The 13,648-nt window shown below is 45.2% G+C and overlaps 2 protein-coding genes across 2 annotated transcripts in view; both read right to left on the reverse strand.

The window, feature by feature from the left end:
* ATP7A (ATPase copper transporting alpha) overlaps positions 1-13,648 on the reverse strand; it is a gene marked incomplete at its 3' end in the record, with an annotated part of 177,092 nt that overhangs the window by 139,823 nt on the left and 23,621 nt on the right. The gene's annotated exons all lie outside the window — the stretch shown is intronic.
* Positions 396-3,296, reverse strand: LOC308510759 (survival of motor neuron protein-like). Its single transcript, XM_081080789.1, has one exon. The coding sequence runs from the start codon at positions 2,235-2,237 to the stop codon at positions 1,260-1,262; it is 978 nt and encodes a 325-aa protein (XP_080936915.1). The 5' UTR covers positions 2,238-3,296; the 3' UTR covers positions 396-1,259.

Genomic DNA, 13,648 nt, shown 5'->3' on the forward strand with positions numbered 1-13,648 from the left:
CAGGCTGGCTAAGCCCCCCATCGAGGATCCTCACCCCATGAGGGTGTAGCAAGCCTGGGTGAGGGGCTGATGACTGTTTGCAGGCTGGCCACAACCCCCAGCCACCTAAGCTCCCAGTGGAGGCTGGCTGGAAGCAGGTATCTGGGATTTATTTGTCTTCTATAATTGAAACTTGGTTGCCATGAGCAGAGGCCCCAGCCAGCTCAGGGCCTGCAGGAAGCTTGGCTTCCTCCATTGCCCGCACAACCAAGCCTCCTGCTTGCTCCAGTTCCGTGGCTGCCAGCCGCCATCTTGGTTGGGTTAATTTGCATATCGTCACTCTGGTTGGCTGGTGGGCGTGGCTTAGGGCATAGCAAAGGTATGGTCAATTAGCATCTTTGTCTTTTATTAGTGTAGATATTTTTAAAGTTTTTATTGTTGAGCATTGCAGATGTCCCTTTTTTTCCTCTATTGCCCTCACTTCACCTGGGTCCCACCTTGCCCCGCCCAGATCTTCACCACCCTATTGTCTGTGTCCATAGGTAAGATCTTTGGTTAATCTCTTTTTTTTTCCATTTTTTAATTGTATTGCCTTTTATTTTATTTTTATAACATCATTACATTTTTTTTATTGATTTCAGAGAGAGGAAGGGAGAGGGAGATAGAGATAGAAACATCAATGATGAGAATCATTGATTGGCTGCCTCCTGCACACACCCCTACTGGGGATCAAGCCTGCAACCCAAGCATTGCCCTTGACTGGAACTGAACCTAGGACCCTCCAGTCTGCAGGCTGACACTCTATCCACTGAGCCAAACCAGCCAGGGCTAATTGTATTGCCTTTTAGTTCTGAGTTGTAGGTCTTTGTATATTCTGGATATTAAATCCTTATTGGATGTATGGTTTGAAATATTTTCTCTTTTACTGTAGGTTGTCTTTTCAATGTCTCAATGATGTCCTTCGATGCACCGTTTTAAATTGGATGAAGTCCAATTGCTAGTGCTTTTTAGTAGCATATCTAAGAATCCTTCTAAGAGTTGTATAGTTTAGTTTTTCTATTTAAGTTGTTGATCCATTTTGAGTTAATTTTGTATATGGTGCTGGGAGGTAGGGAGTCCAACTTCATTCTTCTGCATGTGGAAATCCAGTTGTATTTGTTGCGACGAGGTCTTATTTTTGTGAATCTGGACAGCTTCCCACACAGTAATCAATAAGTACTGCATAAAGCAGTATCTTCATATATGTACTTTTTCTTAAGGAATACTGTATGAATTACTCCTTAATTAAAATGTGAGCACCTTCCTTCTTTTTGATTTTGTTTGAAACCCATATAGTAACCAGTGTGATAGCCACTCATGTACCAAGAGATTAACATACTTCCCAAAGCATCAGCATCGTCAAGAGAATCTGGACATATGGGAGGAGGTGGGGGAATTATTGGTGGTCCAGAAGGAAACGGAGGCAGCCAGCATGATAGGAAGGGAGGTGGTGGAGGTGGAGGTGGTGGTGGTGGTGGTGGTGGTGGGCCATTAAATTTTAGACCTGGCTTTCCTGGTCCCAGTCCTGATCTTGGCATGGGGGGTGGTGGAGGGAGAAAATAGTTCCATGGAGCAGCTCTTGACTTGATGTTATTTGGTTTATTTCCACGAGACCTGGAGGAGTTCTCACTTTCATCTGTTGAAATTTGACTTTCATTTTCATTCTCCTGAGCATTCTGTTCTATATTATTAGCTACATCAGACGTTGGGGAAAGTAGATCAGACAGATTTTGCTGCTCTCTATTTCCATATCCAGTGTAAACCACAACACAGGTTTCTCTCTTAAAATCAACTGAAGCAATGGTAGCTGGGTAAATGCAGCCATCTTCTGACCAAATGGCTGAACATTTGCCACCAACTTTCCACTGCATCAAGGGAGTTGTGGTGTTCTTTTTTTGGCTTTTATTCTTCTTAGCAGGTTTTCTTTTAGGGGTGCCTTTTGGTTTATTTGAAGCTTCAGAAATGTCACCATTCTTTAGTGCGTGCTTAAATGAAGCCACAGCTTTATCGTATGCTTTTATCAGTGCTGTATCATCCCAAATGTCAGAATCATCACTCTGGCCGGCGCCGCGCCGGAACAGCACCAAGTCCTCCTGCTCCGGCACGCCGCCGCCACCTCCGCCCCCCATTGCCATGGCGAGGATCCCACCGGTGCACCTGGTTAATCTCTTCCTGCATCCCATCTCCCCTTCCCTCTGGGATTTGTCAATCTCTTCCATGTTTTCATGCCTCTGATTCTATTTTACTCATCAGTTTATTTTGTTCATTAGATTTCTTGTTACTTTGATTTTTAGATTCAATTGTTGATAGATATGTATTTATTGCCATTTAATTACTCATATTTTTATTTCTTTTCTCCCTCTCATGCCCCTCCGCCTTCTCCTCCCTCTTCTTCTTCTTATGAATGTCCTTCAACATTTCACACAATACTGATTTGGTGGTGATGAGCCCCTTTAGGTTTTTCTTGTCTGTGAAGCTCTTTAGCTAATCTTCAATTCTAAATGATAGCTTGGCTGGGTAGAGTAATCTTAGTTGTAGGTCCTTGCTATTCATCACCTTGAATATTTCCTGCCACTCCCTTCTGGCCTGCAAAGTTTCTGTTGAGAAATCAACTGACATGAATGTAACTGACACTCCCTTGTAGGTAAGTTACTACTTTTCTCTTACTGCTTTTAAGATTCTCTCTTTGTCTTTAACCCTTGGCATTTTAATTATGATGTGTCTTGGTGTGGGCCTCTTTGGGTTCCTCTTGTTTGTGATTCTTTTCCCATTCTGGACTTGTAAGTCTATTTCTTTCACCGGGTAGGGGGAGTTTCCTGTCATTATTTCTTCAAATAGGTTTTCAATATCTTGCTCGCTCGCTCTCTCTTCTTCTGGCACCCCTATAATACGGATGTTGGTACTTTATTTAATGCTTGAAGTTGTCCCACATAGTACCTTCATATTTGTGGATTCTTTTTTCTTTTTGCTCTTCTGATTGGGTATTTTTTGCTTCCACATATTCCAAATCATTGACTTGATTCTCGGAATCCTGTCCTCTACCGTTGAATCCCTGTAAATTATTCTTTATTTCAGTTACTGTATGTTAATTTGACTGTATTTTTTTATGTCTTTGACATTCTAAGATCCTTGAAAGTCTCACTAAGATCCTTGAAGCTCTCTTTGAGTCCCTTGAAGCTTTCATTAAGATCCTTGAGTAGCCTTATAACCATTGTTTTGAACTCTGCATCCAGTAGTTTGCTTGCTTCCATTTCTTTCATTTGTAACATTACTTTGTCTCTGCATTTAGGCTGCTTCCCTGTGTTTGTTTCTATGTATTACGTAGAGTTGCAAAGTCTCCTGGAATTGGTAGAGTGGCCTTATATAATAGGTGTTCTATAGGGCTCAGTGACTCAACCTTCCCATTCACCTGATCTGGGCACTAGAGGTGTGCCCTTGTGTGAGCTGTGTGCACAGTCTTGTTGTAGTTGAGCCTTGACGGCTGTTGGTGTCACTGGGAAGAATTGATTCCCAGGCCAATTGGCTGTGAGGACTACAGTGGAAGAGCTGCTGTGCAGGAGACACCCCTATGGAGCACGACTTGCTTCAGTGGGGCTTTGGTGCTCACTGAGTCTGTCCTTTGAGTGTCGCTTGTGGATATGTAGAGTTGTAATCTGCTATAGTCTGAAGCTATCCACTGGGTGCACTGGCTCTAGGGCCTCCAGGCAGGTGCAAAGTCAGCCACTGCCAGGGGTCACCCAGCAGGAGCTACAGAGAGATCCGCAGATGGCTACGACAGTGGAGCCTTGACTTACGAGTTTAATTCGTTCCGTGACGGAGCTCGTAACTCAAATTACTCATATGTCAAATCAATTTTCACCATTACAATGACACGTGATGCTGGGCTGATGTGGTGGCGTTCACTGTGACGTTCTCTGCGCCAACTAGCGGTGGGGTATCTGAAGATGGCTCATAACCCGAATTTTAGCTCACAACTCAAAGCAAAAAATCGGCTGAGAGATGGCTCGATCTCGAAAAACTCGTTAGTCGGGACACTCGTAAGTCAAGGCCCCACTGTATTTGTATTGAGCTAGGAAGTGCCCAGGTGAGGCACAGCTGTGAAGAAAGGCAGGCTAGTGCCCAGATGAGGCCCAGCTGCCTTTCATTGATAAGTTTGGGACATGCTGATGCCAGCTGCAGCTTGTTTGAGAGATTTTAGCAAAGTCTAAAGCCTGAGACAGGACAGGCCATTGCAAACAGCTTGGGTGGGGCTGCAAATTGTGAGTCATGCTGATGGAAACTCAGATATAGTTTCCAGCTAGCTCTGTGATGGGGAGATCCCAGCACAGGAACAATAACCCCTGCAAGCATCCCCATCTGGGAGAAAGCCATCCCTGATTCCCAACCCCAGTGCTAGAAAATCCAGTTCCACCTCATATGTGTCTGGGTCCCCCATAGCCACTCAGCACTGGAGCTCAGAGAGATGGAGTAAGTTTGTGCACCAGCCCTTTAAAAGGCCCTGCTTGGGTCTCCAGCAGCCTCAGTGTCACTCAGTCACAATCCCCGCTGGTTTTTCCAGCCCAAAGTTACGGCGACTTCTCTTCCCAGCTCTGGAAACCTGGGCCAGGGGTCTAGTGTTCAGCTGGGACCCCCTGCTTCTCACAGGCAGCCTCTGCAGAGATAATCTCCCTTGCAATTAAAAAAGGCATACATGGGCCCTAGCTGGTTTGGCTCAGTGGATAGAGCATCAGCCTGCGGACTAAAGGGTCTCAGGTTCGATTCTGGCCAAGGGCACATACTCAGGTTGCAGGCTCAATCCCCAGTAGGGGGCATGCAGGAGGCAGCCAATCAATGATTCTCTCTCATCACTGTTGTTTTTATCTGTCTCTCCCTCTCTTTTCCTCTCTGAAATCAATACATTAAAAATGTATTGTGCCTCCGCCCCTTCTACCAGTCTTAATGTGCTAATGTGCTTACTCCTTTACTTCTCTAGTTGTCATACTTCCATTCAGCCAGGTGGTTCTGAATGATGGTTGTTCTGTATTTTAGTTGTAATTTTTATGTGATTGTGGGTGGTGGCACATACCAGTGTTTACCTAAGCTGCCATCTTTATTTTTTCTGGTTGAAAGTTTCTTTTTTTTTTTAATATATTTTATTGATTTTTTACAGAGAGGAAGGGAGAGAGATAGAAAGCTAGAAACATCGATGAGAGAGAAACATCGATCAGCTGCCTCCTGCACATCTCCCACTGGGAATGTGCCCGCAACCCAGGTACATGCCCTTGACCGGAATCGAACCTGGGACCCTTCAGTCCGCAGGCCGACGCTCTATCCACTGAGCCAAACCAGTTTCGGCTGGTTGAAAGTTTCTTAATCTTGTTTGTCTTTTCAAAGAACCAGCTCTTAGTTTCATTGAACTTTTATAGTTTTCTTTTTTTTTCAGTCTCTATGTCACTTATTTCCACTCCAATCTTCATTATACCCTTTTTCTACTCTGGGCTTTGTTTGTTGTTCTTTTCCTAGTTCTTTTAAGTGTAAGCTTACACTGTTTGAGATTTTTCTCACTTCTACAGGTAGGCCTGTAATGCTATGAACCTCCTCAAAACTATTTTCACTGTGTACCATAGATTTTGAGTTGCTGTGTGTTCATTTGTTTCCAGGAACCTTTTGATTTCTCCTTTGATCTCATTGTTAACCCATTCTTTTTTTTTTATACAGATTTGCCTAGCCAGTTTGGCTTAGTGGATAGAGCACTGGCATGCAGACTGAAGGGTCCTGGGTTTGATTCCAGTCAAGGGCACATGCCCAAGTTGCGGGCTCGATCTCCAGCAGGAGGCAGCCAATCAATGATTCTGATCATTGATGTTTCTATCTCTCCCTCTCCCTTCTTCTCTGAAATCAATAAAAATATATTAAAATTAAAAAATACAGATTTAAATTTTTTTATTTTATTGATTTGAGAGGAAGAGAGAGAGAGGCATCAATGATGAGAGAGAATCATTGATCGGCTACCCACAACAAGCCTGCAACCCAGGAATCAAACCGTGACCTTCTGGTTCGTAGTTCAACGCTCAACCACTGAGCCATGCCGACTGGGGCCATTCATTGTTTAACAACATGGTATTTAGTCTCCATGTGCTTGAATGTTTTTCAGGGTTTTTTATTGTGATGGCTTTCCAGTTTCATATTTGTGGTCAGAGAAGATACTTGATATGGTCTCAATCTTCTTGAATATATTAAGACTTATATTGTGTCTTAACATGTGGTCTCTATTTGAGGATGTTCTATGCCCACTTGAAAAGAATGTATAGTCTCCTGCTTTGTGATGAAATGTTCTGTAAATACCAATTAAATCCATCTGATGCAGTGTGTAATTGAAGGGTGCTGTTGCCATGTTGATTTTTTTGTCTGGAAGATCTATCCATTGATGTTAGTGGGGTATTAAAAATCCCCTACTGTAACTTTATTGCTGTTTATCTCACTCTTAATGTTCACCATGATTTTCTTTACATATAAAGGTGTTCCTATGTTGGGTGCATATATGTTTACAAGGATTATACCCTCTTTTTGGATCTATCCCTTTGGAATATGTAGTAACCTTCTTTGTCTCTTATTATGGCCTTTGTGTTTTTATTGACTTTTAGAGAGATAGAATCATCAATATGAGAGAAACATCAATTTGTTTCCTCCCATACATACCTGACCAAGGATTGAACCCACAACCTAGGTATGTGCCCTGACCAGAATCAAACTCACAACCTTCTGATGTAGGGACAATACTCCAATCAACCAAGTCACCTGGCCAGGGCATGGCCTTTGTTTTGAAGTCTATTTTGTCTGATATAAGTATTGTTACCCCAGGTTGTGTTTTTGGTGTGTGTGGGGGTTTTTCATTTCCATTTGCATGGAATGTTTTTTCCATCCCTTCACTTTCAGTCTGTATGCATCTTTTATTCTGAGGTGGGTCTCCTCCAGACAATGTATATATGGATCTTATATTCTTATCCATTCATCTACATTATTTGTTTTGATTAGAGCATTTAATCCGTTTATATTTAAAACTATTATTTATATGTACTTATTTATTGCCATTTTATTCTTTATACCCATGTTCCTCTCTCTATGCATTTCTCTCTCTCTCCTTCTCCTTCTTCTAAAGAATAGTTTATTGATTTTTAGAGAGAGAGGAAGGGAGAAGAGAGAAACATCGATGTGAGAATGTAACATCAATCAGCTGCCTCCTGCATGCCCCCCTAAGGGGGACTCAACTGCAACCCAAGCATGTGCCCTGACCAGGAATCAAACCAACTTTTCAGTACAAGGACAATGCCCAACCAACTGAGCAACACTGGCCAGGGCTCTTCTTCTTAAAGTAGGCCCTTTAACTTTTCTTGCAATACTGGTTTGGTAGTAATGAACTCCTTTATCTTTTGTGTGTGTGTCTAGGAAGCTCTTTACTTCTCCTTTAATTTTTTAAAAATACATTTTATTCATTTCAGAGAGGAAGGGAGAGAAACATCAATGAGAGAATCACCGATCGGCTGCACCCCTCACACTGGAAATTGAGTCTGAAACCCGGGTATGTGCCCTGACCGGGAATCGAACCTTGACCTCCTGTTCATAAGTCAATGCTCAACCACTGAGCCATGCCAGCCAGGCTCTCCTTTAATTTTAAATGATAGCCTTGCTGAATAGTCTTGGTTGTATGTCCTACCTTTGAATATTTCATGCCAATCCCTGCTGGTCTGAAGTGTTTCGAGAAATCAGCTGACAGCCTTATGGGAGCTCCTTTATAGGTAACTGTCTCTCCCTTTCGGCTTTTAAGATTCTCTCTTGCTTTTAAGCTTTGCTATTTTAATTATGATGTGCCTTGGTGTGGGCCTCTTTGGGTTCTTCTTGACTGGGACTCTCTGTGCTTCCTGAACTTGTGTGACTTTTTCCTTCAACAGGTTAGGAAATTTTTCAGACATTATTTCTTCAAACAGGTTCTAGATCCCTTGCTCACTCTCTTTTCCTTATGGTGTAGGTGTTATTCTTTTTCTATGATGTGGGTGTTATTGCTTTATGTCAGTGGTTCTCAACCTTCCTAATGCCGTGACCCTTTAATACAGTTCCTCATGTTGGGGTGACCCCCAACCATAAAATTATTTTCGTTGCTACTTCATAACTGTAATTTTGCTACTGTTATGAATCGTAATGTAAATATCTGATATGCAGGATGTATTTTCATTGTTACAAATTTAACATAATTAAAGCATAGTGATTAATCACAAAAACAATATGTAATTATATATGTGTTTTCCAATGGTCTTAGGCGACCTCTGTGAAAGGGTCATTCGACCCCCAAAGGGGTCGGGACCCACAGGTTGAGAACCGCTGCTTTATGTTGTCCCAGAAGTCCCTTAGACTTTCCTCATTTTTTTTGATGTTCTGCTTGCTTGCATACTGTTGTCTTGTCCTCTAAATCAGAGTCAATTCTCTGCTTGATCTAACCTGCTGTTGATTCCTTCTAGTTTATTCTTCATTTCAGATATTATATTCATCATTTCTGTCTGGATCTGTTTTACAGTTTCTATATCCTTGTTAATACTTACTATTCTTTATCACTGAGATCACCCATTTTTCCCATTAGGTTCTTCAGCAAACTTATAACCATTGGTTTAATCTCTGCATCTGGTATCTTGGTTGCTTCCATTTTGTTTAATTCTTTTTCTGGGGATTTCTCGTTTTTTCATTTGGGGGATATTTCTTTGTCTTCCTCATTTTGTCTCTGTGTATTGCATAGATCACTACGACTCCCAACCTTGTTATGATGGCTTTATAATGTAGGTGTCTTATTGGGCTCAGTTGTGCAATCTTCCGGATCAGTGCTCCTGAAATAGTTCTTTTAGGTTATGTGCACCTTCAAGTCTTGAGTGCTCTTGGCTCTTCCATGGGTGGAGTTACCCCTTCAGGCTGGTTGACTATAAGGATAAACCTCAATCACCATGTATAAGTTACTATGCAGGGACTGTCCCTCATGGTGGAGTTGTTCCCATTTGGATCTGATGCCTGCCAGAATCCCCCTTTTGGGTGTGTTGCTTGTGTGGCTAGTTGGGTCGAGCTCTGATGTGGTATGAGGCCCACTACTCATTGTGTTGGTTCTGGGTCCACTTGAGTGGGATTCAGGGACAGGTTGATGTTAGCCATTGTATGTAACTGGCCTTGGGCTACCTGTCTGAAACTAGCATGCTATTCACTGTTCGTGGCTGCATCTACTGGGCCTGGATGTGCTTAGGCGCAGCCCATCTTTGTACAAGGCTCAGCTTCCTCCAGCTTAGAGCTGGGGGCAGATTTATAAAAGGCCTGAGGCTCCCTGAGTTCCACCTTCCCCTGTCAGTTACTCCACCTCCCCCTGAGGTTGCACGGTCTTTCTCCAGAGCCTTTGCAAGAAAGACTATAGAGTGGGCCCACACTGACCACCACCCACAGACCCTTCCACAGGTTGTGAACTCAGTAAGGCAAACTGACCAGGGTCGAGGGGAAGGGCTAATGGGTTCCCTACTTGGGGGTTCTGCAGTCAGGCACTCAATGAGGGGAATGTAGCCTCTACTCAAGTGCCATACCCATAAGTCTCTGCCAGAGTCTCCAACTCTAGTTCCCCTGGAAGAAGTGTGCTACAGGTTCAGGTTGAATGCAGCCAGCTGTTGCCTCTGCAGGAGGAAGCTCAGCAATGCAGAGCCACAGGGGCTCAGGAGGACAGATCAAGAGTCTCTAAGCAGGTGGGAGATGTCAGGGTGGGAGATGGCACCTTTGCCTAAACCCTTTTTGCCCACAGAGAGATGCTGAAGGACCCCTTTGTGCACTCCAAGCTCATCTCACCACCCACCAACTTCAGCCACCTGGTACCCATAGGCTTAATGGACAGGAAGCCCAGCACCAGGGACACGCCCTTGGCTCCTGAAGGGAAGGGACAAGGTGACTGCAGCTCCATCCCACAGCGGCCCCACAGCTTCTTGGAGACCTCGTGGTGGCCAGCCTCCATGGGCAGCAATGGGAATGCAGACCCCATGAACAGGAAGCCTTGGACATCTCTGTCCAGTGAGTCCATATCCTGACCCCAAGGATCTCTGAGCCCTGCAGCCTCCCTGATACAAGTCTCAGAGCAGCCCCAGAGTCTCTCCCCAGCCCCTGAATCAGAGAGATCCACCTGACACTCTCTGGCAGGGCCCACCCAAATCCCAGGACTGAGATGTGAGGGAGCAAAGAGCCTGAGGAGTGCCATGCTCTGACTGGTCTGGGACATGTGGAGATGTGGACTCAGGGAGAGCCTGGGCTGGGAAGCGAGTAGACTCAAGTCTGGGCTGCACACTGTCCAGCTTCCAGGGAGGCCAAGTTGGGGCATATCCCAGTCTCTGCTCAGGGTCAGGGCGAGAAGGACATACTCTAATTCAGAGGAAAGAAGCTAGAGAAGTGGGGGCGGGGGGGATGTAGGTGAAGTAAGTGAGAGGCAAGTAGGGAGAAAGGAAGTGGAAGAGGAGGTGACAATGATTAGAAGGAGGGAAAAGACATCAGAGGAGAGAGGGATAAAGAAAGATGGATGAACAAGAGAGACAAGGGGAGAGAGAACTGGGGGAACACACCCACGGGCCCTTTCTCTGGGAAGGAGTTTGGTGGGGTTGGGAACAGGGAGAGGCTCCATAAGCCAACTGACATTGTTATCTAATCCGTCCGGAGGAGAAGATAATTTCTAAGCAGAAATGGGATGGGGAGGGTATTTATATGGGCTACTTGGTGGAAGATGGGCACCTGACCGGTCCCCTGAAGGGTCTCCAGGCACACTTTGGCCCTTCCCAAAAAAGAGGGGGTCCTTTTTCTCAAAGCCTCGACCAATTGTGTATTAGGGGATCATAGGAGACATTTTATTATTGAGCACAGTCATTATTATTATATTACTACTAGAGACCTGGAGCACAAAATCCGTGCACGGGGCAGGGGGGGATGTCCCTCAGCCCAGCCCGCACCGTCTCCAATCTGGGACCCCTTGAGGGATGTCCAGCTGCCCGTTTAGGCCTGATCCCACCGGACATCCCTCTCACAATCCAGGACTGCTGGCTCCCAACCGCTCGCCTGCCTGCCTGATTGCCCCCTAACCACTTTTCCCTGCCAGCCTAATCACCCCCTAGCCACTCCCCTGCCAGCCTGATTGACACCTAACTGCTCCCCTGCTGGCCTGATTGCCCCTAACTGCCCTCCCCTGCTGGCCTGATCACCCCTAACTGTCCTCCCCTTCAGGCCTGGTCATCCCCAACTGCCATGCCCTGCCGGCCTGATCGCCCCTAACTGTCCTCCCCTGCAGGCCTGGTCACCCCTGACTGCTATGCCCTGCCGGCCTGGTCACCCCTAACTGCCCTCCCCTGCTGGCCTGGTCGCTTCTAACTGCCCTCCCCTGCAGGCCTGGTCCCTCCCAACTGCCTTCCCCTGCTGGCCTGATTGCCCACAACTGCCCTCCCTGCTGGCCATCTTATGGCGGCCACCTTGTGTCCACATGGGGGCCATCTTGTGTGTTGGAGTGATGGTCAATTTGCATAATTACCTATTCACTATATAGGATTTTTATTAAACCTCCCCCTACTGATGAGTGGGGGCAAAGTATTTATCACCTATAATTCCCTATTCCCAGGAGAGGTCGTCACTGATGCTCTGTGAAGCAGGAAGAAAACAAAGGCAACTCTGTAAGTTAAAAACAAACAAAACAACAACAACAACATAAAGAGTCTCTAGTTGGGGTTGTTGCTGGCCAAGTCCGCATGAAGGGGTCAAGCACTTCATCCCAGTCCCAGACAATAGTCTATGAGGAAGACGCCTTCCAAATATCCCAGCTCCAAGCAGCACTCCTTCCCTCTGTGGAGCTGAGCTCAGCAGGGCAGGGCCACTGGAACTTGGGTGGGCATATATAAACAGTCTCCCATTAGGGGTGGTGCTGGTAAACCTGTAGGAGCGGGGCAGGCATTTCTTCCCCTTCCCAGGCAAAAGCCTCCAAAGTACACCAAAGTTCCCAGCTCCCAGAAGCTCTCTGATCCCCCCAAGGAACTGAACTCATCAGGGCAAGGCCCCCAGCTGCTGGCTGTAAGAAAAGCAGGGAAATTGAGTCTTCCATTGGGGGAATAGCTTGGACTGAGCTTGCAGGGGAGATAGGAGTGCCCCACCCTGTGATGTAGCCACATGACCCATCTCCCCCCATGTCTGATCCCCAGACAAAAGGCTCCCCAGGAGACACTCCAAAAGCTCTGTGCTACACTCTGATCCCCTGGTAGGGCAACAGGGAGTGGAAGTGCAGGCCAAATGATTTGACAGGTGGGGGGTCTACGGCTGTGTGCATGAGGTGGGAAAGAGGTGTACCCTTTCCAAAGCTACACAGTTCAACCACTCTCTGAGTCTCTGCCAAGAGCTTCTCAAGAAAAAGAGCTTCTCACCCTAGCTGTTTTTGCTCAGTGGGTAGAGCATCAGCCCACAGACTGAAGGGTCCCAGATTCCATTCTGAACGAGGGCACATGCCCAGGTTGCGAGCTCAATCCCCAGTAGGGAGAATGCAGAAGGCAGACAATCAATGATTCTCTCTCATCATTGATGTTTCTATCTCCCTCTCCCTTCCTCTCTGAAATAAATATATATATTTATTTAAGAGCTTCTCAAAGGCCCGTTGGTGCAGCCAGCAGACCTTTCTGCAGGACTCAAACTCAGCAGGGTGGTGTGACCAGTAGTTGGAGGACCAGGCAGTGCGCTCCCCAGGCTAGTGCTGTAACAATAGGAGTGCTCAACTCTGGGAAGGTGGCATTCACATATCTAGGAGGCTCCCTTCTCTCCCAGACAGACTGAATCCCCACTGATTTTCACCACCAGATTCTATGCAGGCTCTTCCCATCTCTGTTGCTTTGGGTTGGGGATCCCTGTGTGAGGTTGAGACACCATGCTCTTGAGGGGAGAAAGTATAAACCAGAACATACCCTACAAGGTTTCTAAAAGACAATTTGGCAATATTTATCATTAGCCTAAAATATTGCATGCCCTTTAACCCAGAAATTCTACTTCTAATAATATATCCAAAGAAGAAAAAAGGTATAGACAACTGTACTAAGGATGCTTATAATATTATTTATATGATTGAAAAACTGGAACCAACCTAAATATCAATATTGATTTGATCAAATAAATTATCATATATTAAAAACACATTGCCATACACTTGATGTCACTAAAAGATGTCCATGACGAGTTAGGTGAAAAAAGATAGTTAAAAAAAAAAAAGTCTACAAAGCCTAAATGTGGACTATACTCCCATTTTTATAAAAGTATTTTATAGCCCGGCTGGTGTGGCTCAGTGGTTGAGCATCAACCTATGAACCAGGAGGTCACAGTTCAATTCCTAGTCAAGGCACATTACCAGGTGTCGGCTTGATCCCCAGTGTGGGGCATGCAGGAGGCAGCCAATCGATGATTCTCTCTCGTCATTGATGCTTCTACCTCTCTCTCCCTCTCCCTTCCTCTCTGAAATCAATAAAAATATTTTTTAAAAGTATTTTACAGAATGTTTCTATATAAGAGAAAAACACTTTTAGAAGAATTTATATCATATCTTAACAGAAACTAATCCCTGGATTGTGGAATTAAG

The sequence above is a fragment of the Myotis nattereri genome (assembly GCF_964212035.1).
Source record: "Myotis nattereri genome assembly, chromosome: X".
Classification (NCBI taxonomy): domain Eukaryota; kingdom Metazoa; phylum Chordata; class Mammalia; order Chiroptera; family Vespertilionidae; genus Myotis; species Myotis nattereri.